This window comes from Nannospalax galili, unplaced genomic scaffold (genome assembly GCF_000622305.1).
Source record: "Nannospalax galili isolate Female #2095 unplaced genomic scaffold, S.galili_v1.0 scaffold377, whole genome shotgun sequence".
NCBI classification, from domain to species: domain Eukaryota; kingdom Metazoa; phylum Chordata; class Mammalia; order Rodentia; family Spalacidae; genus Nannospalax; species Nannospalax galili.
In genome coordinates, this window is record NW_008341187.1 from 2,281,626 (window position 1) to 2,307,318 (window position 25,693).

The window sequence follows — 25,693 nt, forward strand, 5'->3', positions numbered from 1 at the left end:
CCCACATCAGGCAGCTCTTGTAATGACTGTAACTCTAGCCCAGGGGGGTCTGACACCCTCTTCTGGCCTCTATCAGTATGAATACACATGTGGCATGCAGAAAGAAAGAGAGGGAGAGAGAGAGAGAGAGAGAGAGAGAGAGAGAGAGAGAGAGAGAGAGAGAGAAACAAAATCTTAACAAAGGGGCATTTGGAATAACACCCCCCAAATCTTAACAAAGGGGCATTTGGAATAACACCCCCAAATTGAGTAGGTACTTAATAACAAATGTTTGTTGAATAATTCATGAGTAAAACTTAAATTAGAAATTTTCTTCCCCAAGACCCTTTTACTCCTTTATCTCATTCTATTTTGTTACTTTGTAAAAGTAGTGTTTCAGGGAGGTGGAGAAAACCAGTTAGAATACTCAAGAGGAGGCTGTTGGGGCATGTGGGGGGATTCGTGATGCTTCTCTCCTTCTTAAGTTTTTTTCTTTTGTTCTGTAATCTCTATTACCTCCTAAATAAATGTAACTTGTAGATTTTATGCATTGATCTTACTCCCTGGGGCTGTCATTTTAGCAATATGCTCTTAAATTTTTGGTAGGAAAAGAAACTTACCTATGGATTTATGAATAAAATACTGTCTACTGTACCTCTATTATATTCTTATATTTATAAGGGAACTAGATCCATATCATAGAAAGTTAACCTAAAATAATCAGCAGGCAGAATCTGGGACCATGACACCCTACCAGTGATGACAGTTTAGGCCCATGACACTGCTAGCTCATGATAGCTGGGGCAGGTGGGGGTGTGGTGGTGAGACTTGAATTAGTTACACATAGTGAACTAATTCCAAATTCTCTGGGTCCTTAAACCACTTTCAGTCCCTAAAAGGAGGATTTTAACTAGATGTTGCATTACATATGTGTAATCCCAGCATTCATGGGTCTGAGGCAGGAGGATCGCGAATTCTAGGCCAACTTGAGCTATATAGTCATACCCTGCCTAAAAATAAACATCATTCTGTCATGATTTAATTCCATAACTTGGGTTGCCTCTGTGACTTCACTGTAGTTTATTCAACCTGTGTTAGTTCCCTGAACACAGCTTTGATCTCTAGACTTCTGTCTGCTTTGAACATACATTTTCTTATTTACTATCATACCTTCTTACAATCTTTTATTTATTTATTTATTTTGGTCTTTTTGAGACAGGGTCTCCTTGTAGCCTCAGCTGGCCGGGAACTCACTATGTAGACCAGGCTGGCCTTGAACTCACAAAGATCCGCCTGCCTCTGCCTCCCAAGTGCTGGGATTAAAGGTGTGCCCCACCACACCCGACTCCTTCTTACAGTTTTAGTCTAAGCAGTTATCTCTTCCTTTGGGAAGACCTCCCTGGTTTCTCAGTAGAAAATCATGATATGTTTGTGTTCTATCTTCCCCACTGATTATTTTCCACTCATTCATCTAAGTATTCATGTGGGATATTCCTTAGCAAACACTATTTATGTACCAACACCTACATTATCTAAGTATCCTGATTATCCTGTTAGAACAATTTTCTAATTGTTGGTTACTTAGTTGCCTACTTTCCTCTGGACTTTTTGGTCAGAAACTTTGGTTATCTTACTCATCTCTATTTTCTTAAGAACAGAGCACATTGCCTAGTTAAAGTATGAATTAATATTCACTGTGTTTAATAGTTTTAGAAACAGTTTGGGTATGTCTTGGATGTGAGACCACAAAATATGTTGATTCTTTAGTGGCCCATGTATTTAGAGCCATTTCCTCCTAGATTATCTGTAACAGTGCCTGCAGCACATAAGGAGGCTTAAAGCAAGCCATCAAGATAAGGTACCAGCCCTAAAATCAATGATAGGCTCAATTTGAGAAAGGTTTTGGAAGCACACTCGGATTGTGGGGTACTGCTGACCTCAAGATCCAAGGTTACTGCTGTTTACTTTGGATCAAATTCATAGAAACTGCTGCTGTTCTGTTTTCATAATTCGATCTTCTGTCCTGCCATTTTTATGATGTTAACACTGGTATGTGGTAGATGTGCAGGTAAGAATGGGTTCTAAAACGATGCTATTAAGCTTTGAACTTCATCTTAACGATAAATATAATACATGTGCAACAGTTATCCTACTGGAGTATTTACATTTCAAGCTAATTCTCATTAAAGTTTTAAAACTCAGCTCTAACTAACAAAATTAATATTTATGTACAAGTACATTCCTACATCAACTAATCTTATAGTTTAAAGTAGTTGCTTTAGAATATATGGAATCTTAGCTGAAAAATACTAGATGTTTAGAGTCCCCAAACAGGGTCAGGATTGAACAAGCCCTTGACACATGACAGCATTTGTCTAAGTAAATTGTATAGTAACTTGATAGACTTCATCAGTATGAATTTGGGGCTTTTTCCCCCTAAAAACAAAAGATAGCCCAAAACATTACAGAATTCCATAAATACTTTTTAATCACTAAACATTATGTTAACTAAATTGCAACACCTTGGGGGAAATGCTAACAATATTGTGAGATGAAAAACTGGCTTCCATACTGGAGAGGTGGCTGAGCTTAGTTAAGAGCGCTGGCTGATCTTCCAGAGGACCCAGGTTTGATGTGGATCATGGTGGCTAACAACCATCCTTAACTCCAGTTCCAGGGTATCCCATGCCCTCTTCTGACCTCTGCAGGCACTGCACAACACGGGTGCACAAACACACTCATACACATAAAATAAAAATAATTTTTAAAAATTTAAAAAAATGACTTCCGGATGGAACATAAAACAAGATTCCATTCTGAAAAACAAGTATAGATCCTAATACAGAACACACGCACGGAAGAGGAACTAAAGGAACACGCATACAGGTCAGCAGTGCCCGCGCCTAGTTGTTCATACTGTGCATAACTTAATTGTATGGCCTTTGGTTCTATTTACTCAATGTCCTATTATTTGTTAAATTTATTTTTAAAGCAGCAAGCATTAATTTTGTATTATTTTATAACACAATAAATGTCATAGTAGAGGTTGTTCAGCCTGAGTGAAAATTTACTTACATCATTTTATTTTAAAAACATGTGTTTTCTTTTTTTAAATTTAAATATTTATTAGTTTTATTTTATGTGTATGAGTATTATGCCTGCATGTAAGTAAGTGCTCCCTTGTCGTGTAATGCCCACAGAAGAGAGAAGAGGCTGTCGGATCCTGGAACTGGAGTTACAGACAGTTGTTAGCTGCCATGTGGTACTGGGATTCAAACCCAGGTCTTCTGCAAGAACAGTCAGTGTTCTTAACTGCTGAGCCATCTCTCCAGCCTCAACATATGTGTTTTCTATATACCTGAAAGTCATTAGTTATTATTCATTCAGGAATGACGCATATGAGTTTTACTGAAATACATAATTTCTATCTCTTTTGTATATGGTAGAAAAATGTTCAAAAATAAAATGTGACTATATTTTTCATTTTTTTAAAAATTAGATAGTACTACAAGAAAACATTATTTTGGAGGTTTTTTGTTCTTAATTTAAGTCATAGTGCACTACCACTACCATTACCACCACTACCACCACCCCACCACACATAAGTGATATGGTACTTCTTGGTTTTGAATTCTTACCATCTTCTCTAAAGTAAAGATCTTGTTTTCAAATAAGTAGAGTGGCGTAAAGGTGGCATACACAGCCATGTGAGGGGACTGAATTGCTGAAGAACCTGGAAAACAAACATATGTTATATCATAAGCATTTGTCAGCATGAGGCTGACAGTTATCTGCTCTCTGCAGCCTTGTTTAACAGAGCCTTGTTTACATCATTTTATTTTAAAAACGTGTTTTTAAAAGAAAGAGATAGGAAGAATGGGAGAGGAAGAGAGAGTGGAAGGAGGGGGGAAGTAGAGGAGGAGGAGGAGGGAGGGGATGAGATGCAGAGAGACAGGGAGAAAGAATATGGTGTCTTTTCCTCTTTTCGTGATGATTAAACCTGAACCATTACCCTAATGGAATTATTGCCAAAACCAGTCACATAGGAGATTGGGGCTTCAACCTACTCATTCGGGGGAGACACAGTCCTTTTCATCATATTCCACCTTTTGTCCCTCTCTAAATTATATCATCTTCATAAGCACATTATTTTCACGCCACGCCACAGCACCAAGAGTTCTAACTCAATTCAGCATCAATTCCAAGTCCAAAGTCTCACTGAAATGCTTAATTCACCTATGGCTAAAACTTAAGGCCTGACTCATCCTGAGGCAAAATTTCTCCCCTGCAATTCCTGCACATCTATGAACCTGTGACAGTGGACAATGTGCTTCCAAAATACCATAGAAGACAGGCAGAGGACAGACACGCCCATTGCCAAAGGAACTAAAACAAGAAAGGAAGGAGTCCCAGGTGAATAGAAAACATTGAAAGACAAATTCCATTACATATAGGCTTGAGAATAATCCTCTTGGCTGGATTTTCAGTCTCCTGGGCGCACCATTCTCCTACAACCCAAGATGGTAGTTTTACTTCCTTGGCACTGAGCAGAGAACTAGACTGGGAACTTTTTACAATGGCTTCACCCATAAAGGTCTTTTGCAAAGAGGATCATCTGCCACTTTACAGGGAGAAAATGGCTTACTCAAACCAAGGAGGTAGACTCACCCTCTGAAACTGAGGTGGAAACAGCCTTGCTTTCTGGGTCCCCGATAAGGCTTCAGTCCTTATTACCTTTTAATCACTTTAGGCCCATGCGTCCCTGCTCGTGAAGGATAATGCATGTTCATGTTCAAAGCCGTATAGCTCTGTGGTCCTGTCCTATAGAATTCCAGACCAAGAGTCTTCCTTCAGCCCATCTTTTCTGTGTCCCCTTTGAAATGGCCTCTTTGGGGATAATGTCATTTCTCCTTCTGGTCTTTGATGACTTGACTGATTAGCTTCATGGATGACATAAATATGGGGTGATTTTCAAGCCATAGCCTTGATGTTATCTTACAGGCTTTCTCATGTTGGACTGAGGATTTTTCTAACTTGCCAGTTCTCTTTCTATTTCACAACTCCATCCATCCACCTCCCTTATTTCTTTTTACTATACATAGTAAGAAGTTAAGCCTCACCTTGAACACTGCAGAGAAACCACCTCAGGTAAATAAACACTCAATGTCATGGCTCACAGGTTCTACCCTCTACAAAACACTAGAGACCCTTCAGGCAGTCTCTATCAGTTTACAAGGATTGTCTTTCTTCCAGTTTCCAAGGACACTGTCCCCGTTACCCTTTGACCCTGCCAGCAGCACATCTTACATATATGTTCTTTCCAACAGGCCATCCAGGCTTTTTCTAGTGTACACAAAACTCTGCTAAGCATCAATGTGCCACTCAGTTCTAAAGTCATCCTTCTAATTTTTAGTATTTGTTATAGCAACATACTGTGTTATGGTGCCAATATTGGTATTAATCCAATCTAACTAGAGAAACAAAGCCAATATGAAAATAGACCTATTATTAGGAATCAGCTCACATGATTATTATAAGATGTACAGGGAAATCTGGGAGAAGCAATGGTTAGTTCCTCTCTGAAGACCAACAGGCTCCGATCTGAGTTTCAGTATGAGTCTGCAGGCACTCAAGCGAGGAGGATCAGTGTTTCATATTTAGTGTTCAACTAACTGGATAAAGTTCATTCACAGGAGAGAGGGTGAGCTGCTTCGCTCTGCCTATTGATCTGAATATTGCCATCCAAAAATCATCTTCACATGATGTTTGCCCAGATTTCTGAGTACCCAGGGGCTCAGTGAAGACACATAAAATCAACCTTCACATTAATTCTCTTCTAAATTTTTATATTAAAAATTTTAAGTATAAAAGTATTTTGATAAAAACTATATTCCGATTTTGAACTTTAGACACTGGAACTGTGGATGTCATTCCTATAAAAAACTTCTTTTCTTTTTACGTTTTGTAAGACAGGGCCTCAGATGAGCCTAAAGCTGGCCTGAAACTTGCTATGCAGCCCAGGCTGACAGTGAACTCTCTATGATCCTTCTGCATCAGCCTTCCAAACACTGAGGTTACAGGCATCTACTACAGTGCCTGGAATTCCTAAAACTTTTAAAATTTAAGTACTTAAGTTTTAGAAATTATGTACTCTGCCAAAGGGCTTTAATGTCATGCAGACTTCTAAACTCTTTACAATTAAAGGAGAGGGGTCTCACTTTAGGGTTAGGAGGTGACATTTAAAATCTCAACCTTTAAAATGGTCTTTAAAATATTCCTGCTCAAAAAGTGGAACAAAATTCTTGCAGTATTTACCCTTCTTCCACATGCTAAAACTGCCATATTAGTTACATGTGTTTTATTGCCTAGACGATTTTGCTGTATCAGTATGATTTATATGTCCCATTTTAGACGGGATGAAGTTCTTTTTGTTTCCTATAATGATATATCAGAAGCCACTGCTATAAAGTACATAAAATTACTTAAATATCACTTTTATTATTGATTTGTTCTCTGTTCAATATTTATTGCCTTCATAAATAACAAGTTCATCTTGAAATATTGATTTACCATGATATGAGCTCCAAATCATTACAAAACTACTACAAATTTCTTATACATCTGTCTTCAGGTGTGATATTTAGTCATTTTGTTAGAATGGCTTTTATTGAATGCTTCCTCTATGTTAAACGCTGTCCTCGGTATGTTACAGGAGTCGATTCTCATACAAACTCTATGAAATAAGTTCTGTGAACAACAATTTTTAGGTAGATTAAGTAATATATCCAGAAGTGTAAGGTGTAGGAAATGTAAGTGTAATGAGATGGCTGGTCTCTCTGACAATTCTTTTTTATCAACTGTTCTCTATGGTAATAGCTAAAAAGGTAGTTGGCCAGAATGCTTGTCAGGCCACTTTCCACTAAAATGTCTACAATGTGGCACACAGCTGGACAACAAAAGATTTTTTTATGCGGGGTTTAAAATACCTTAGTACACACATGTAGAAGTTGGATTTGAAATGATGCATGTGTGTATGGGTATGTTTGTCATGAAATTAGGAAGGGGGTTATGAGAGGGCAGAAAGACAGATCTTAAGAACGCGGGGAGAGAGGATAATGGAATGCAGAAATGTATATGAAAGGAGAAGGCAGGAAACCAGCCAAAGGGGGAAGCAGGGGTGGGGAAGAGAAGAGGCCAGTGAGAGGGGAGGATGAACCAAAACAAAGAACACTGACACGTGTGTCTGAAAATGCCATAGCGAAAACCATGACTTTGCATGCTAACTTTAAAAAAAAAAAAAAGAAGTTCCCTCTTTAAAAATGTCTTAGTGCAAGTGCTTTAAAGACATCATAGCCTGAGGGCCTTTGAGATGGCTCAGTGGGTAAAGGAGTTTGCCACCCAGCCTGATGAACTGAGTTTGGTCTCTGGGAACCAAATTGGGAAAGGAGAGAACTGACTCCTACAAGTTGTCCTTTGACCTCTACATGCATGCTGTGGAACATGCTTGTGCATGCACATGTGTGAGCATGCACATACACACACACAAATACATTATCCAAATATTTGTAATCTTAAAATGAAGAAAACATTGTAGTCTTCTAACCTATTTAGATTCAGTCAGTTCCATATAACAAAGAATAAGGGTGCACAGTTAATCTCTGACACAAGACAAGTAAACTGGTTAAGAAGTTGTACTGGTCAAAATTTTAAGGACATCTTAAAGTTATTTGTGGTCAAGAAATAGACTTCTTGGGCTGCAGAGATGGCTCAGTGGTTAAGAACACTGACTGTTCTTGCAGAAGACCCGGGTTCAAATCCCAGCACCCACATGGCAGCTAACAACTGTCCATAACTCCAGTTCCAGGGGATCCGACAGCTTCTTCTGTCTTCTGTGGGCATTGCACAACATGGGTGCACTTATCTGCAGGCAATACATACATACACATAAAATAAGAAAATAATAAATAAAATATTCTACTAAAAAAGAAATAGGCTTCTTGGGGCTGGAGAGATGTCTCAGCAATTAAGGGCACTGACTGCTCTTGCAGAGGACCTGGGTTCAGTTTTCAGCACCCACATGGTGGCAAACAACCCTCTGAAACTCCAGTTCCAGGAGATCCGATCCTTTTCTGACCTCTGCAGGCATTGCACGACATGGGTACATTTAAGTACAAACATGCAGACAATACACTCATAGGCATAAAATGAAAATAATAATAATTTTTAAAAATAAAGACTTCTTAATCTTGTAGTTCTTTGATCTCTGGCATTTCTCTGTTTTTTCTTGTATTTTGGAAAAACAGATACTTCTTGTCTGAGCTGAAAGCAGGTACTATAAATAAACACTGTGTACGTTAGTAGATACTCTACCACTTATTACTAAGATTTAGGATCACCAACTGCATGGCTACTTTACAAGGTGTGACAGCTTCCAGTTTTACTGGGTGTAAGGTATAGGTTTCCTTAGCCTTGGGATATTTACTTATACCCTGCTGCTATGCAGGACCCATACATTTTTTCAGCTTGCAGCTAGTACTCTGATCTTGGCAATAGTTTATATATCCTTAAGTGGTTCCAGCTGCTGGAATAAACACTAAGATATATAGAACTTGATATGTGCTGTGAGTTGCTTTTGCCTGTATATACTATGAAATGGATATTGTGGACCTACAGGCAGATTTCCACCCAGTCATTCACTGCTTCTTCCTCCTTCCACCTCTGACTCTGTCACCTTTAGCACTATGTCCTCCACTGTGCCAGGCTAACAAAAGGAAAAGTGAGCATGGGAGCATTTCATGGATCAGCTGGAGGTGGGACACACAATTCATGCTCATGTGTTATGGGTTATAGCAAAGGAACAGGCTACATTTTACTTCCAAAGATTCAGAGAAACCAAAGCATAACTGTGCTCTTGGGGAGAAGGAGGAAATTATGAAAGCTGGAAATATTCTCACACTCATAAAATAGCCACCTTATGGTTCCACCAAGTCATGCTCTAGTCTTACTGACTTTTGCTCCTTTGCAACACATTTTAAAACTGCTACTAAGTTGAAAATTCTAAGTTATTCTGTAGTTAGTAAGTTTAGGTCAAAATTCAAATCTCTAATATTTCTGATCACTTTTTTTTCTCAGCTATTAGAAGAGTCTGATTTATTCATACTTCTAAAAGCTAGGTGCTTTTAATTAATGTCACAATTCGAATCCAAGTTTATTTTTAAGTTACCTTTTAAATTTAGTTGTTTGGAAAATAAATTTAAATTTTGTAATACCAAGAATATTGAGGGGAAGTATAAGACAGTAATCAACAGAGTGAATTCTGAAGACCAACTTCCTGGTTTCATAAACTACCCACTATCTACTCTTTTGGAGTTGTTTCTAGAGATCACAGCCCATGCAAATGGGCCTCCCATGGGCTGGGACAAAGGTCTGCACACCCGAGGCTCTCTCAGAGTAATTTTACAATTGGTAATGACCAGCGATTATAGTGCGTGATTTGTTTCCTTTTAGGAATAGGAACTTATGTGGCACATACTCTGTCTTCAAGGTTTCATGAGCAATTATGTGTGGGTGTGCGCATGTGTGTGCATGCACACGTCTTAGAGATCTTGGAATCTGAACTAGATATACTTACTAGATAGTAGTTTGGGTCATGATTCAAAACTGGCTATCCCCCACCAGAGGGAGCCCTCTTTCTCTGAAACACACAGCTAGACTATAGTTCCCAACTTAGTTAGCTGTGGCTGTGGACTCCAGGTGTCATGGAGAATGAACAGAAATGAAGCACATACAGTCAATTTGGTCCTTAAAAATTTTGCAGCTGCAAACCACCCCCACCTGTTTTCCTGTCTACTGGTATAGAACTTGAGAATTCACACAGATAAAGGTGTCTAGGATGAAGGGGGCATGATTCTCTTAAAAGATATTCAGAAGAGTTCCTGACAATCATAAATACTAATCTTAGATTTCATATAATTGGGAAAAAAGAAATTTACACTTACTTTGAAAATAACAAAATAGAGAGAGGAAAAAAAACCTTAAATATATACTACTAGATTATTAGTAGATATTATAGAAATGTAAATATATTCATATACATGAAAAATATGCTTAAATATAGATATAACTTCTGTTACTTTATCTCTTTATGGAATGTTAAAACTGCGAATGTCATTTTATTCTAGTGGCAGCTGTGATACTACATTCAGAAAGTTAATAAAACATAGATCTTTTATAATAAGTTGTCCATGTCTTTCAGAGCTGCTATAACATATTTTAATGACAAATCAGATACAAATAAATCATGTCATTTTTTCATAGAAGTTTGAACTGCAAAGCAGTTATCTTTTAAGTCTATTAGGGTCCATTCATAACCTATTATAAATAAAACTAATGCAGCCAATGGCGAGAAATAGATGTTCAAAATCTACCTCAATTTAAATGCATGGAGAAAGGTGATCCACGTGGGCACTCTCTTTTACTTATGGCAGATGAAATAAATCCTGAGAGTTCATTCTATCATGGTGTTTTATCCTAAGCATATTTAAAAATTAACAAAATATTCATCTATAAGTACTCAAGAATATGGCACCAAGAGGTTCATTATTTGAACTTTAGTTCTTTTAAAATATTTTTTATGTGTATGAGTACACATACATGTATTGCCTACATGTATGTTAGTGCACCTGAGTTGTGCAGTGTTCTTGGAGGTCAGAAGAGGGCATCAGATTTCCTGGAACTGAAGTTAGACAGTGGTTAACCACCATGTGGGTGCTGTGAACCGAACCCAGGTCTTCTGCAAGAGAAGCTAGTGCTGTTAACTGCTGAGCCATCTCTCCAGTCCCTGGACTTCAATTCTTAATTCTGAGAGGAACTCAGATGCTGTGATGGTGGTGTATGGAGAGGGGCCCTGATTTCCAAGAGGTGGGATTGCTTGCTGGATATTCATAGGCTTAGTGCTGAAGCAGAGATCTGACTTCAGGACCCAGAGTCTAAACCCAAGTCATTCCATATACTGAGACTGATCTTAATCATGAAGAACCAAAATGTATCATTATCTTTATTTTCACAAAGAAACAAAAGCAAGGGGCAAAGTTTAGACCATTTTTCAAAGATAAAACATCATCAGAATCTGTGCTGATGTGACATTGCCCACGATTAGATACATGCTGCTTAAGGCATCAACACAAGAAAGCAATTTTTAATATGGAATCAAAACTACAGTAATTAGTGACTTTTCCACATCCCTAGATGTGTTTCAGGAAATAAAAACAATCTGAGGCCGTAATTGCTCCTGATGTATCTTCATATCAATCATCATAATATAGTAAGAAAGAAGACAAAATGAAAACAGACCAGATAATTCACAATGGCAGAGGTAAATGGACATGTTTTCCCCATGCAATGACAGATGAGCTGAACTCTGTCGCCAACATTCTTGCAGCACTGTGACAGATGACCCAACGTGACACTATAACATTTCAGAAGAGTTATTTCAACATTCCTCTTGATTAGTCTGACATATACAGTATCCATCTAAACATATACAGTACATGTTTAATATATGTATTACATATTAAAATGAACTAAAAAAATTGCTCTGCAATGTAATGCTAAGTAATAGTGATAGAAACCTGGGCGTTTTCATAAAAAGCCATGACCATTATGGAACGGGATTACGTAAATAGATCTTCTACGCTTATCCAGTCAGTGATGCACAAAAAAAGTTGTATGTCAGGACTATGGTATAAACAGTAACTGTGTCTAGAGTCTCTTGCTTTATATTGTTATAAACAATAAAATAAGTAGCATCCCAGTGTGACTGATCACATCCCAGAAGACTGTGTTCAGTCTTCTGTCTGGCTTGCTGGCTGGCAATGGATACTCATAAGCAACTGAATTTATATGAATTTGGGTGAAAAATTCGAACTCTGTGAATTTTTCTGAGAAATATATGAAAATGGATAATAGCAGCTTTCTATGTTGTTGCACAACACAAACACAAACCCATCAATTATGCTGAGGACCCAATGTTTGTGGGAAATCTTGAATATGCTTACTCAGAGATTTCAAAAGAGAAAATGTACTTCTACATTCCAACATCTTTCCAGCAGTTTAGGTAACAACTAGGATAGTTACTGAAGAGACTGAGCGCTTACAATCTGATAGGGACTGCATAGAGTACTGTACATCTGATGAGGGTCTCGAACCATGGAGTGAAAATTTGAATCTTTCCTTCTCCTTGTCCTTTTCTCCATCTTTATTCTTCTTCTTCCCAAGGTCTTTTGCATCTGCTTTCTCCAACACATTAAAAAAAATGATAAATCTTTTAACTAATCAACCTCAAACTATGCTACATATCAGCAATTGTGTTGTAAGAAGGCCAGAACAATAGTATTATTTAAATGTTAATGTGTATCCTTAATTTCCCCCAAAATATCATCTCCTCCAGTTAGAAACATCACAATAAAACTAAAGGAAAAAAAATCTGAAAATTAAGATGTACTGTGAAAACTAAGCAGGATTAGTTATTATTACAGATAATAACTAAATCAAAATATATTGTTAAATGTTTCATGGAGATAATTTTTTTAATATGTTTGCATGTGCATGAATGTGCATGGTATACATGCATGTGTGTGTATGGGAGCATATACCAATACCATGAGGTGCAGAGACCAGAGGAGGATGTTGAGTGTTTCATCCTTTCAGTCTTCACCTTATTTCCTTGAGACAGGGTCTCCCACTGACCCTGGAGCTTGCTTTTTTGGCTATTCAGCTAGTGAGTCCCAGAGATCCTCCTGTTTGCCCCCCACAGCTCTGGGTTACAAAAAGCCAACCACAGCAGCTTTTACGTGGGTACTGGGGATCAGAACTCAGGTCCTTATGGCTGTGCAATAAGTGCTCTTATTCATGGAGATAGCTCCCCAGTCCCTTGTGTATTTTATTTATATGCAATCATGCCAAGCTAATTGTCTCATTTTAAAAATGAAACAGAAAAGAGTAAAGCATGTGTTAAAAGTTGAGTCCTATCTAGATGGAACCTTCTAAGATCTTTCTTACTCAGGGTCTTCCTCAAAGCAAACTACCATTTTTTTCCCCAAAACTTCCCTTTGTGGGACTGAAATCCAACTACACTCACAAACCAGCCTTGTTTTTCTGTCAAGGCTTATGCAAGAAAAATCGTCTCTCTAGAACTGACCTCATCATTTGAATCCTCATTTATATACACATTATATGAAAGACGTTCTCTTAATTAAAACAAATCCTCCAGGATTTTCTTCTTCCTGTTGCTTGCATCACTTATTTTTTTTAGAGATTTGCAACAATAAAAAGTCTGACCTCAACTAGTTTTAACATTTTTTAGCATCAAAAATCAGCCTGTTCAGAGTATTTGTAGATTTAAAATATGTCCTATAGAAAAGCAAAGATAAAAGTATAGACTGAGATGTCTCATTGAGAAATGTAAGTATGAAAAACTAGTTAACAATGATTAATTTGTATAATTATTAATTTAATTCAATTAAATTAATTTTGGTTAGCAATATGTGGTTTCATTTATAATTTTGAAACAATTTTGTCTTCAAATAAACATTTAAAATTTGATTTATAAATAATATATCCTACAAAAAATTAGGCTATTGAATTTGGCAATGTGTATGGCATATAAGTATTTTTTTATTTGTTTATTTATTTTATGTGTATTGATGTTATGCCTGCATGTTTGTAAGTGCATCTGTGTCCTACAATGCCTGCAGAGGCCAGAAGAAGGCATCGAATCCCCTAGAACTGGACTTACAGATGATTGTTAGCTGCCATGTGAGTGCTGGGAACCAAACCCAGGTCCTCTGCAAGAGCAGCCAGTACTCTTGATTCCCAATATAGCTATTGATCTGTCATTTAATTTAATGTTTTTTTTGTAAAATTTCACTCTAAACAAACTTGACAATCAAGTCATACTGGCAATTCTTCTTCCCTATAAACCTCACCACATCGTTTTAAAATTTCTACGAGTCTGCCTTTCTATCTCAACCTCACTCTCAGGTCATGGCTACACTGCCTATAAACAGAGAACATATGAATCTGTTGTCAGAAATCCTCAACCTCTTCCCAACCAAATGTTTCTACTTACCTACACCTGTTCCCATTCATCCCAGGGCTCCATGGCCCATGTCCACCCATTAGAATGGAGGATCCATTGTTCTCCAGGACTGGGTCAATCCCTCCAGTGGACTGTGAATCTTGCTCTTCTTACCTTCTCAGAAAACAAACACTATTGCTCTCCTTAAAGCTGGACAATCTTCCCAATCACCCCTTAGAACTGTTGAGTTCTCCTTTCCTAGATTAACAAATACGTGTTCTGCCTGTATCCCACATTAATCATAGTCAGCTTCCAGTTTATTACTGTGCTGCACTTCAGGGCCAATTTCTTATAGGGTTGACCATACATTATATTTCTTCCTTCTTAACTTCTTAACTCTCTTCTATAAACTTTCCACATTTACCACTCTCCAGTATCTGCTGACCTCCATATACAACCCTCTAATGAAGAGATTGAAGTTCCCATGACAGTTTATCTCTTTACAATATTTCATACACTCTTTCTTATTCCTGAACGAATCTTTTCTCCTTGACTCAGGTTCATTCTCTGTTTCTATTGTCAGTCTGTGCTGTCTCTTTGAGAATGTCACCGTGTACCTGCCGATATCTCCCCAAAGCATGTTGCCAGTCTGAGACTTTTGATATGAAAAACTCACTTGATTGTCTTCAAGACACTTCAGATTCAATATGGTCAAAAATCATTCTCTGATCACTCCTGGTAGATATCGCCCTCTGTCTAGTTTTGCAACTCAGAATTTCATAAATTATCTAAATGAAGTTCTGCCACTTTTTAGATTTTTCTCGTCAGTCATCTTATGGGTCTCTCCACTGAGACCTGCACATCATTCCCTATTCCAAAACACTGTCCTCTCTAACGTGAGTTGATTTGACAGTCGCCAAACTGGTTTTTCTACATCTGCCCACAATTTCCTGTCTGATTCCCTCCAGCCAGGCACCCCAAAATTCTCTCCTTAGCAATGTCAAAGCCATCTTTTGAAAAAGAAATTCAGATCTTGCTTTCGATTTAAATTCTTCATTTCCTGTCAGTAACAATGAAGATCAGTAATCCCAAAATGACCCTGAAGGTCCAGTCACTCCCTCTTCCTTCAGGCTCCTCTCAACCAGATGTACTTTTTCTCCTCCCCTTCAGCTCAACACACCTCACATCCTGCCCACAGTACACCGCCACCGCTCGATCATCTCCTAACTCTCTACCTGCTGTTCCCTTGGTGTTCTCTCCACAGTCTGCTCCTTCCTCTAGGTAATTTCCAGTCATCTTTGCAAACAAGAGCAGGCTCCCATACTACTGGCCACAGCTTCCTGTATTTCCCTTCACAGCTCATATTTGAGTGTGTGGTTACACATTTTCACATTATTAATCAGCGTTTCCCACTAGACCTTAAGGTCCAGAAGGTGGGTTGTTTCACATCTGTTTCTATTTACCAAACTGATCACCAATTCCTTGAAAACTGTCCTTACCTTTTCTCAGCAAAAAGCACATTTGGGTGAATATCAATGGCTCGATGCCTGGATGCTAATTTGTGAGACATGAAAAAGGGCTTCTAGAAGAAAACTATTAATAAAACTGAAAAAGGAATCCACTCATATTTATTTTTCAAGATGGTCCTGTGTAGGCAGACATTGCTCATACATTTGATGGTGATATATTGTTGCAAAAGATCTAAAGTAAAACTTTCTGTATAATACATGGTGGGAAATACTGGCAGATATGATTTTTTATTATTTTTCCTTTTTAGAGTTTGGGATCAAACTTAAGACCTTGCCTCTGCAGGGCAAGTACTGTTACACTGAGCTATAAATCCAGCCCTTGCATTCTTAAAACAGAGTCTCACTATGTAGCTCAGGCTGGCCTGGAATTTGTGATCCTCTGGTCTCTGTCCCCAGTCATAAACCATAAATGTTTGAAGGCTTATTTTAGATACCCCCAAGGCATACAGAGAAATTTAGTAGATTCAATTTTATGTTACAAGTATTTTGTTCATTTACATAACTATAAAATATTTATGTGGATACAGATTATTTAGTAAATTATGTAGTCAAAATTTCATCTTGAGAACTGAAATAATTATACACTTTGTAAAATAATTTGAATTTTCCCTCAGATTTGAAACTGTACCTTAGACTAATGTTTAGAGAATCATACTGTAATTCATGTTCATATCACATTCTCTGAAAACTACAAGATATGTCTTTTACTTTGTTGCTTTCATCCAACCCACTCTGCATATAAATATGAAAGAGATATCTTAATAGAGGCTTTGACTTCAGTGTCTCTTCCTATGCTAACACTGTAATGATTTAATACCATCAAAGTCGAGAATTGCCTTTGATTTGCAAAGAAAGCAAGGTATATGATAATAATCACATATAGTCAGCACCACTATCAGTGATAAAGTCCAAAGAAGGAAAAAAAATTCAAAATCCCATAGCTGTTTTGAAAGACATAAGGAAAGGTAGCATTATTACCCTCAACAGGGGCTGTCAAGCATCTACATGCAACGTGCATGTTGGATAACTTCTTGCGGTGAATTGTCTTACCCTTTGGAAGTTTATCGCTTTTCTCTGGAACCTTCAAGGTTGTTAAGGAAGTTTCGGCTTTGAAATCCTTCAAGTCCTTCCCTTCCTTTCTGTCTTTCATCTCTTTTCCAGCTTCTTTCAGTTTGTTGTCTAGCACTGCTATTTTGCTCTCAGAGCTGAGCTCTTCTGTTAGCTTAAACTCAGGCAGTATGTCTTTTAAGAGTTCCCAAATTCTATCAGTATACCCTGGGCTTAAAGAGAAGACATTGACATTAATTTCCAAATGATGTTTTTCTACTTGACATCCAGAAATTATTGATAGACTAATTATGCTTGCTCTTGCATAACTAAATCCAACTATTATATCAAATTTTAATTTAAAAACTATTATACATTTATTCATTGAACATGTTTTTATTTAGTACCTGCAATGTGCCAGGCTTTGCAGATACAAAGAAAACTAAACCTTGAATAATTCAGGCTGGCGGGAGACAGACATGTTAAAACCATGACTGGGAAATGTGTGTGTGTGTGTGTGTGTGTGTGTGTGTGTGTGTGTGTGTTTGAGCAAACACTGAAGGGCTAGTTCCCCTGCAAAAATCCTCGAGGGATGTGGCTTCCCTGGGGAAGGGGTCTGTTATTGTCTTTTACCTGCTCCCTGAGCTTCTATAATAGAACTTTTTCTCTGTTTTGACTGTCATTACAGAATTTACTCTCTGACAATTTTAACATCTTTTTTTCATTTATTTAATATGTATGACTGTTTTGCAAACATTTAAGTATATCCAAGTCATGCAATGCCCATGAAAGCCAGAAGAGGGCATTAGATTCCCCAGAACTGAAGTTACGGATGTTACTAGCCACCAATTGGGTGCTAGGAACCAAGGCCATGCCCTCCACAAGAGAGGCTAGTGCTTTTAATCATGCATGGCCACAGGCCAATCCAATGGGGTCAATTCCCCAATTGAGGCTCCCTCAGTTCAGGAGTGTCAAGTTGACACTAAAGCTACCCAGCACAACTAAGCACTCAAGCCCCCCAACAAAAAGTCAAGCCTTTAAATAAAAAATTTCAACACAATGTCCCTCTGACTCCTGTTGATGCATAGTCAAGGTTGTTTCCTCTATAGAAGTCTCTAGAAAGTCCCTCTGCTATACTTCTCTAGGCCTGCCACTTGCTATACTGATTTGAGTCACCTAGTGAAATCACAAATCTGACAGTCCCCAATGACATCCTTTTCCTCTAAGAATACTGAATTTTTTAACATGATATCAAAGGCTTATTCCATCAGACTCCTGTTTCCCTCCACCCTCTGGCCTATTGGTTCTTTTGGAATTCACTAGCACACAATCCCATTTTATTGAACCACATGCTTTTCTGGAGTTTTACTCTGTCTGTCCCACTTCCTCTCTGTTTTGTCTGCTCTGATTTGGTTTTCCCACATTAATCAGCTTATCCTTTGAAGTCAGCACAAGCATCATTTCAGGGGCAAGAAAGCTGTAAGCTTCTGCTTTGAGATCCCAAAGAATCATTTGCACACTGTTAGTATAGTCTTTGGAAATATATTCTAGATTACTAATTCAGCACACATGTATTGAGAACATACTCTATGACAGTTATTCAAAATTACTGTGCTAAGCATATCAGGCAAAGGTTAACCACTGAAGACAACGTGGACTGTATGGGTCTGGAGACGACAGAGTGATCTACAGAGCAAACCGTAGTAATCAGCCGTCTCAGGACATCTATTTGCCTTCCCACAGTTGCCACACGTAGGGACTCAGTCTTTTTCATTTGTCTTGCCTCTTCTCTAACAATGCACTGTTCTATGTTGAAGATGCTATAGAAGCTTAAATTCAGAATTACCTCTTTGAGAACTCGAGTATCTCCCATGTATTTGTGAAATACACATGTCAAAAAGCCATGCTTCTAACAGAAAGGGAGGGGATGAGCTTTGAGCACAGGGCTGACAAGGTCTGTTAAGGCATGGGGCATGCTCTGTTGAATGTAGAGTTGCTATGACACACTGCAGGAGGGTATGAAATCCAGGCCTGTGCAGTGTATGAAGATGCTCCTAACTGAGCAATGCTGTACAGTTGCCATGTGCTTCCAACTTGGGCATCTGAGCCTTGCTTGCATTGTGAATTATATTGCTAGGTCCAGAATGGAAGAAAACCTTGTCTGGAGGATGTAGTAGACTTGCCTTGTGTATTCTAGGTACATAAGCCACACAGGCATGTACGTACAAGCAGATTTTACTTCTGTTTGTTTGCTTGTTTTATAATTGATCTGTCTTTCATCAATTTCAACAAAGAACCTAGTGGGTTATTCTTTTTAAGGAAGAAAAATTTACACTAAAATTCTAGAGAAATTTAAATATAAAATAAATTTAAATTTAAATAAAATGCTGTTCTCCCAAACTCTTTTTACAACGACCATCCTTGAAATTTTCTTGAAGAACATCTCAAAGAAACGTTGAAAAGAAAGAAAAAATAATACGAACAACCTAAACCTCTTCTTTAAACCTAATGAAGAGGAGCCAGGGAGATGGCTCAGCAGGTAAAAGATGCTTGATTCTAAATCTTGATCATCTGAATCAGATCCCTGAAATCCATGCAGTAGAAGGGGTCAGTGAACTCTTATGAGTTGTCCTTGTGATACACCCATCCCAACATAAATAAATGCTTAAAAACAAAACCTACTGAACAGGAATGACTTCAGGTAACCACCCTGTGAGCGCATGGATAACCGTGAATTCTCCCAGCTCTCTCCTCTGTGCTATATGGATGCTAAAAAGGAAATGCACAATGCTTTAGTTATTAACATTCAGAAATGTAGCAATAAACAAGGACTAGGAATCACTCTGCATACCAACCTAGTAATTAATGCAGGGGATCATAATGATTGATCAGAGAGCAATGTAGGGGAGCATGCTGAGAGAATGCTGCCTCAGTATCCAGATGCTTTAGTTTGTTACAAACACTGAAATAGATCCAATACTAAAGTTTCAAATGTATTTTAAAAGCATGCATATATGCTTCTTTTATTTTTATCTACTTTTCTTTTGAAAAAGGCTCTCATATTTATTATAAGCTATATCTTTAAAAGGTCTAAAGTTAACATTAATTTTATATACATAAAGCATTCATATTACATATTTAAAAATGTCCAGCAAAGAGCAAATCATTTAGATGTTGTTCTGGACAGCTTCAGTTGTCCACTTGACACACCTGGGAGGAAGGAACTTCAGCTGAGGCATTGTCTCCATTGGATTGGCCTGTGTCTGTGTCTGTGAAGGATTTTCTTCATTGCTGGCTCATATGGGAGGGCCCAGCCCATTGTGAGCAGTGCCACCCCTGGGCAGGTGGTCCTGGGTTGTATAAGAAAGCAGGATGAGGGGGCTGGAGAGATGGCTCAGTGATTCAGAACACTTTCTTACAGAAGACCTGGGTTCAAATCCCAGCACCCACATGACAGCTGACATCTGTCTGTAACTCCAGTTCCAGGGGATCCAACAGCTTCTTCTGTCCTCCACAGGCATTGCACGACACAGGTACACTTACCTACATCATGGGTACACTTACCTACATGCAGGCAATACACACATACACAAAATAAAAATAATAAATAAAATATTTAAAAAAAGAAAGCAGGCTGAGCACAGGCCAGAGGAGCAAGCCGGTAAGCAGTATTCCTCCTTGATCTGTGCTTCAGTGTTCCTGCCTCCAGGTTCATGTCCTGACTTCCCTCAGTGATGATCTATGATCTGGGAGTTGGGAGTTGAAATAAACCCTTTCCTCCCGCAAGTTGGCTTTGGTCATAGTGTTTTATCACAGCAATAGAAAAGCAAACTAGCACATATATTCGATATGTGATTGGTTCTTTTTGGAAGCCAACCAAAGTCTTTCACTGTTCCAATTTCAGCAATTTTTTCAAGATGCCCATGAGGCTGTGTGTTCAGTCTCTTCCATTGCAGTTTAAGATGAGCCAGGAATCCTCAGTGAAACTCTTAAACAACTGTGGAGAAACCAGAAATAGCTGGTCCACCCTGTAAAAGGGTAGACTGCCAGCATGACATAAAGTCAGAGGTTGTGCTTAACTAAACACAACTGCCTGGCTTTGGACCATGTCAGCTTCTCTATGGTAGTCAGCGTACTTGCATGTACATCAGTCTATGTACGGAAATTCCATGGCTCGCTTCCATCCCAGAGTGATGGCACACTCTAGGTAGTGTCAGGGCTGGTGCCAATGGCACTGACTGACAAACATACAACACAAGTGTCCTTTTCTTCTAAAGAAGCCATACCATGTCAGTCATGTAGCCCATTGTTAATGAATTTGTACTGGCTTAATTCTTATGTCTGGAATTCTTATGGATTATGAATTCTTATGTCTCCATAGTTTTCAAGGACAATACAAACCTGCTGATGTAGTTCATACTCTAGCCTGAACTCCTGATAATTCCATTTTATGAGTGTCTTTGCAAACCTTATAGAAATATTGCTCTTTTTTTCCATATTTCACAATGATATTTATGTAACTACTATATATCATGTTTCTTTGTAGAAAGCTAAGCCTCACATATAAAATCAAATCTGAGATGAATTTATAGAAAAATATAAATGGTATCATGTAGGGCAAGTTTCCATTGGAAATAAGAAATACATTATTATGCTATACTTTGCTTAGTCTTTTATTTTCAAGCTGGCTTTGCCTAGTCACTTGTTTTTAAGGAATAATGCTTTCACTCACGTTAGTAAATTCTACTGAACTCTGGCTTTAAGAAAGATGAACACTGCTCCAGGTATCCAGGTCATCTAACTCAATGCTTCACTAGTTTTGCAGCTCAGTTAAGAACATTTATAGCATTATACTTATTTTTTTCCTAAATAAACAAACATAGCTGTTACCATTGGGATGACATAATAGTATTCAGCTACCTAAAAAGTAAAAATAAAAAACCCAGGATAAAGTTTTACAAAAATCACCAGGGCTGAAAGCTGGTGAAACAAATTCTCAGTAGAAATTGAGGGTTATAACCGGGTGAGGTGGCGCATGCCTGTAGTCCCAGCACTCGGGAGACAGAGGCAGGTGGATCTCTGTGAGATCAAGGCCTGCCTGGTCTACATAGTGAGTTCCAGGCCAGCTGAGGCTGCAGGGAGACCCTATCTCAAAAACAAAACAAAACAAACAACAACAACAACAACAACAAAAAAGAAATCGAGGGTTAGAAGAGACAAGAGATGTGAGGAGGGTGGCAGGGCAGAGGCTGTTTTGCTGTGTAGCCTTGGGAGAGAAAAAGAAGCTGAGCCAAAAGCATATCCACAGAGCGGAGGGGCTGAGATTGGAGCACAGGGCTGACAGGGTCTGGTAAGGCATGGGGATGTACTCTATGGAATGTGGAGCTGCTCTGATGCACTGCAGGAGGGTATGAAATCCAGGCCTGTGTAGTATGTGAGGACACTCCCACTGAGCAATTCTCAACAGTTGCCATGAGCTTCCAACTCCGGCATCTGAGACTTGTTTACATGCTGAGTCATGTTGCTAGGACCAGAAGGGAAGAAAACCTTGTCCTATAGGAGTTAGTAGGCTTGTCTGGTATATTCTGAGTGCATATGTCATTCAGGCATATAAACACAAGCAGATTTTGCAAACACTGAAATAAATGAATAGTTTTTACCATGAATGTATCAAGTGGTCAATATCACCAAAAGCATGAAGCACTGCCATCATTCTGATCAAGGCCTGCCTGGTCTACATAGTGAGTTCCAGGCCAGCTGAGGCTGCAGGGAGACCCTATCTCAAAAACAAAACAAAACAAACAACAACAACAACAACAACAAAAAAGAAATCGAGGGTTAGAAGAGACAAGAGATGTGAGGAGGGTGGCAGGGCAGAGGCTGTTTTGCTGTGTAGCCTTGGGAGAGAAAAAGAAGCTGAGCCAAAAGCATATCCACAGAGCGGAGGGGCTGAGATTGGAGCACAGGGCTGACAGGGTCTGGTAAGGCATGGGGATGTACTCTATGGAATGTGGAGCTGCTCTGATGCACTGCAGGAGGGTATGAAATCCAGGCCTGTGTAGTATGTGAGGACACTCCCACTGAGCAATTCTCAACAGTTGCCATGAGCTTCCAACTCCGGCATCTGAGACTTGTTTACATGCTGAGTCATGTTGCTAGGACCAGAAGGGAAGAAAACCTTGTCCTATAGGAGTTAGTAGGCTTGTCTGGTATATTCTGAGTGCATATGTCATTCAGGCATATAAACACAAGCAGATTTTGCAAACACTGAAATAAATGAATAGTTTTTACCATGAATGTATCAAGTGGTCAATATCACCAAAAGCATGAAGCACTGCCATCATTCTGAAGAGTCCAGGCCTTTTTCAGTTTTATACATTGTTGCTACCTATACAGATTCTAAAATTTTAAGTGGATCTTAGTGTACACCATTCAGTATTTAAATGATTTAACATTTTCTCCTAAAAATCAATTCATCTCTGATGTATTTTCTATGATCCACTTTCTACTCCTAGCAAGAAAGTATTGGTTATGCAATAATTTTTAAGTATTTTAAAATTAAGGAATAATTTTGTCTTTTAGTTGGTTAACCCAATACTCAAATTAGTGGCTTTGGCACATTAATTTTCATACTTAAAGATTTACATGTTTGGAAGGAAAGATTCCTTTGAATTAATTTTTAAAATAAAGACAGTCAGCATGGATCTATAGTTGCTGTTGTTTGCTGTTTTGTTTTCACACAAATGAGTGATAATTTGTCACTACATACTCAATGTTTGCCAGCTTAATGATAGCTTTTGACAGGAGCATTGGCCAGAGTTCAATGCCATAGGTTGTAGCTGGAAGCAACATATTATTATCTTCATCAAACGGCAGGAAGTCATCAATAGTTATTTTTCTCCAGCAACCCTAAAAGTAAGAAGAAAAAATTATACTGTCATCAATGATTTATAGTGTCTTTTTGCAAACATCTTTGCACATTTCCATTTACTTAAAAAACTTATTTTAACATCTTATGTTTGGAAACTGAGATAGGGTTGTCAGACTAATATGTTTTAAATGTTTTACCTTCTGAAATATAATATTACTATAGCATACTTATAGTGATATAAATATTGTTCCTTCTGTCTGAGCTCTTATGCAACATTATGGAGTAAATTAATATGTTTCAAATAGCATATTTAAAATATTGTACAACCAGGGCTAGAGAGATAGCTCAGCAGTTAAGAACACTGGTTATTCTTGCAGAAGACCCAGGTTTGGATCCCAGCACCCACATGGCAGTTAACAACTGTCCATAACTCCAGTTCCAGGGGATCTGACAGTCTCTTCTGTCCTCCGAGGGCACTGCACAACACGGTTGCACTTACCTACATGCAGGCAATACACACATACACATAAAATAAAAATAATAAAATATTAAAAAAAACATTGTGTAACCAAATATAAGACTGAACATAATATATTTTACATGGTCATAATACAAAGTCTTCAAATGTAGCTTTAATAATTACTGGTTATCCAGATATATGCTTACTGATCTTATACTTTCAGTTCCCATATTTTGATTACTCTTAATTAAAGATCTAATTTTCAACATGAAGTGAATTAATAGTTTATTTAATAAAATCTTTATATATTTACCTAAAAGCATTTTACCTTGTGATTAAAAGTGTGAAGCAAATGACATATTAATAATTGTGATCTCAAGTGATCAAAAATTTTTTGTCTTTGTTTTACACACCAGGTTTTATTATGAATTCATTCTTTTGTCCACAAGTATTTTCAGTGGTAGCATCAAGCAAGGTGGACCCCATAATATTAGTGATGTGTGGGTAGGTCTGTTCCCATTAATTACTTAAAGTCCAGTGGGGGAAGACACATATATAAACAACGTAGAATGTAGTATGCTCGAAATGCTCTAAAACCAGAGGGAAAATATGATTCATTCTATTGAAGAAAAAACATGAGAAAGTGATACTGGGAATATTCTTTGCATGATACTTGTGACTTGCCTTGTATACTAGATCTTTGTGGGTCTCTTATCTTCCAAAGTAGATGATATGGTGCAATATAGGGATAAAGCCGCAGGTTAAAAGTAGCCCACCTTTAGAATTTCACGTGAAATGACAACAACAAATGTACAGAGAAATAAGCACCCAAAGGCAAACATACTATGATGGTTAGTTTTCATTGCCAACTGGATGCAACTTAGAGTCACCTGGGAAAAGTCTCAGTGGGGAGTTTCCTCAAACAGGCGGCCTGTGGGCATGTCTGTGAGGGACTGTTTCTTAATTGTGTTAATTGAGGTGGGAAGACTGAGCCTGAAATCAGGCAGCACCTTTCACTGGGTTTGGGCCCGGGACTGTGTAAGAATAAAGGCAGCTCGCTGAGCTGTGAGCATTAATACATGTATTTCTCTCAGCTCTTGACTGTAGATGTGATGTATAGCTGCTTTGGGTGTCTGCCTTGATTTCCTTGAAATGAGTACAGTAACCTGGACTTGTAAGCCAAATAAATCCTTTCTCCCCTAAGTTGCTTTTTGTCAGGCTATTTTATCAAAGCAACAGAAATGAAACTAGGATAGTCACGGAGGAAAGATAGAGGTTACCAGGGGACAGGGAGAGGAGAGAATGGGGAATTATCATTTACTGAGTACAAAATTTATGCTTGGGGTCATGGGAAATTCTGGAAATACATAGTGACAGTAGTTTCAGAAATCGTGAAAATACTTAATGCAGCTTAATCTTGCTCTTAAATAGCTAAAATACTAAGTGTCAAATTTTGACATATTTTGCCACAATAAAAAAATAGAAATAAGAGTTTCCTTCCTACACAAAACTTGTTTGTGTGCCTGTGTTTGGAAGTGCCAGAACTGCTTCCCATGAAGAAAAATTTTAAGATACCCTCAGTAGTTAAGCCAACCCAGTTCATCAAGTATTACCTCTCTTCAAATGATCAAAGACAATGTTTTGCAACTAAGAATGCTTTCATTACTGATCTGTAAATGTTAAATAAATGGATTTTCTGGTACATTGATTGTACTTTTTAAAATCTAGTA

The 25,693-nt window shown here is 38.1% G+C and overlaps 1 protein-coding gene across 1 annotated transcript in view; it reads right to left on the reverse strand.

Moving 5' to 3' along the window:
* Nucleotides 1-25,693, reverse strand: part of Adgb (androglobin) — a 138,992-nt gene that overhangs the window by 99,511 nt on the left and 13,788 nt on the right. The window contains exons 6-11 of the mRNA XM_008836708.2: nt 23,402-23,541; nt 19,315-19,401; nt 16,636-16,865; nt 14,446-14,447; nt 12,135-12,273; nt 3,618-3,712 (exon numbers count right to left, since the gene is read on the reverse strand). Of these exons, the coding sequence (XP_008834930.1) occupies nt 3,618-3,712; nt 12,135-12,273; nt 14,446-14,447; nt 16,636-16,865; nt 19,315-19,401; nt 23,402-23,541 (693 nt within the window). The remainder of the gene's footprint in view (nt 1-3,617; nt 3,713-12,134; nt 12,274-14,445; nt 14,448-16,635; nt 16,866-19,314; nt 19,402-23,401; nt 23,542-25,693) is intronic.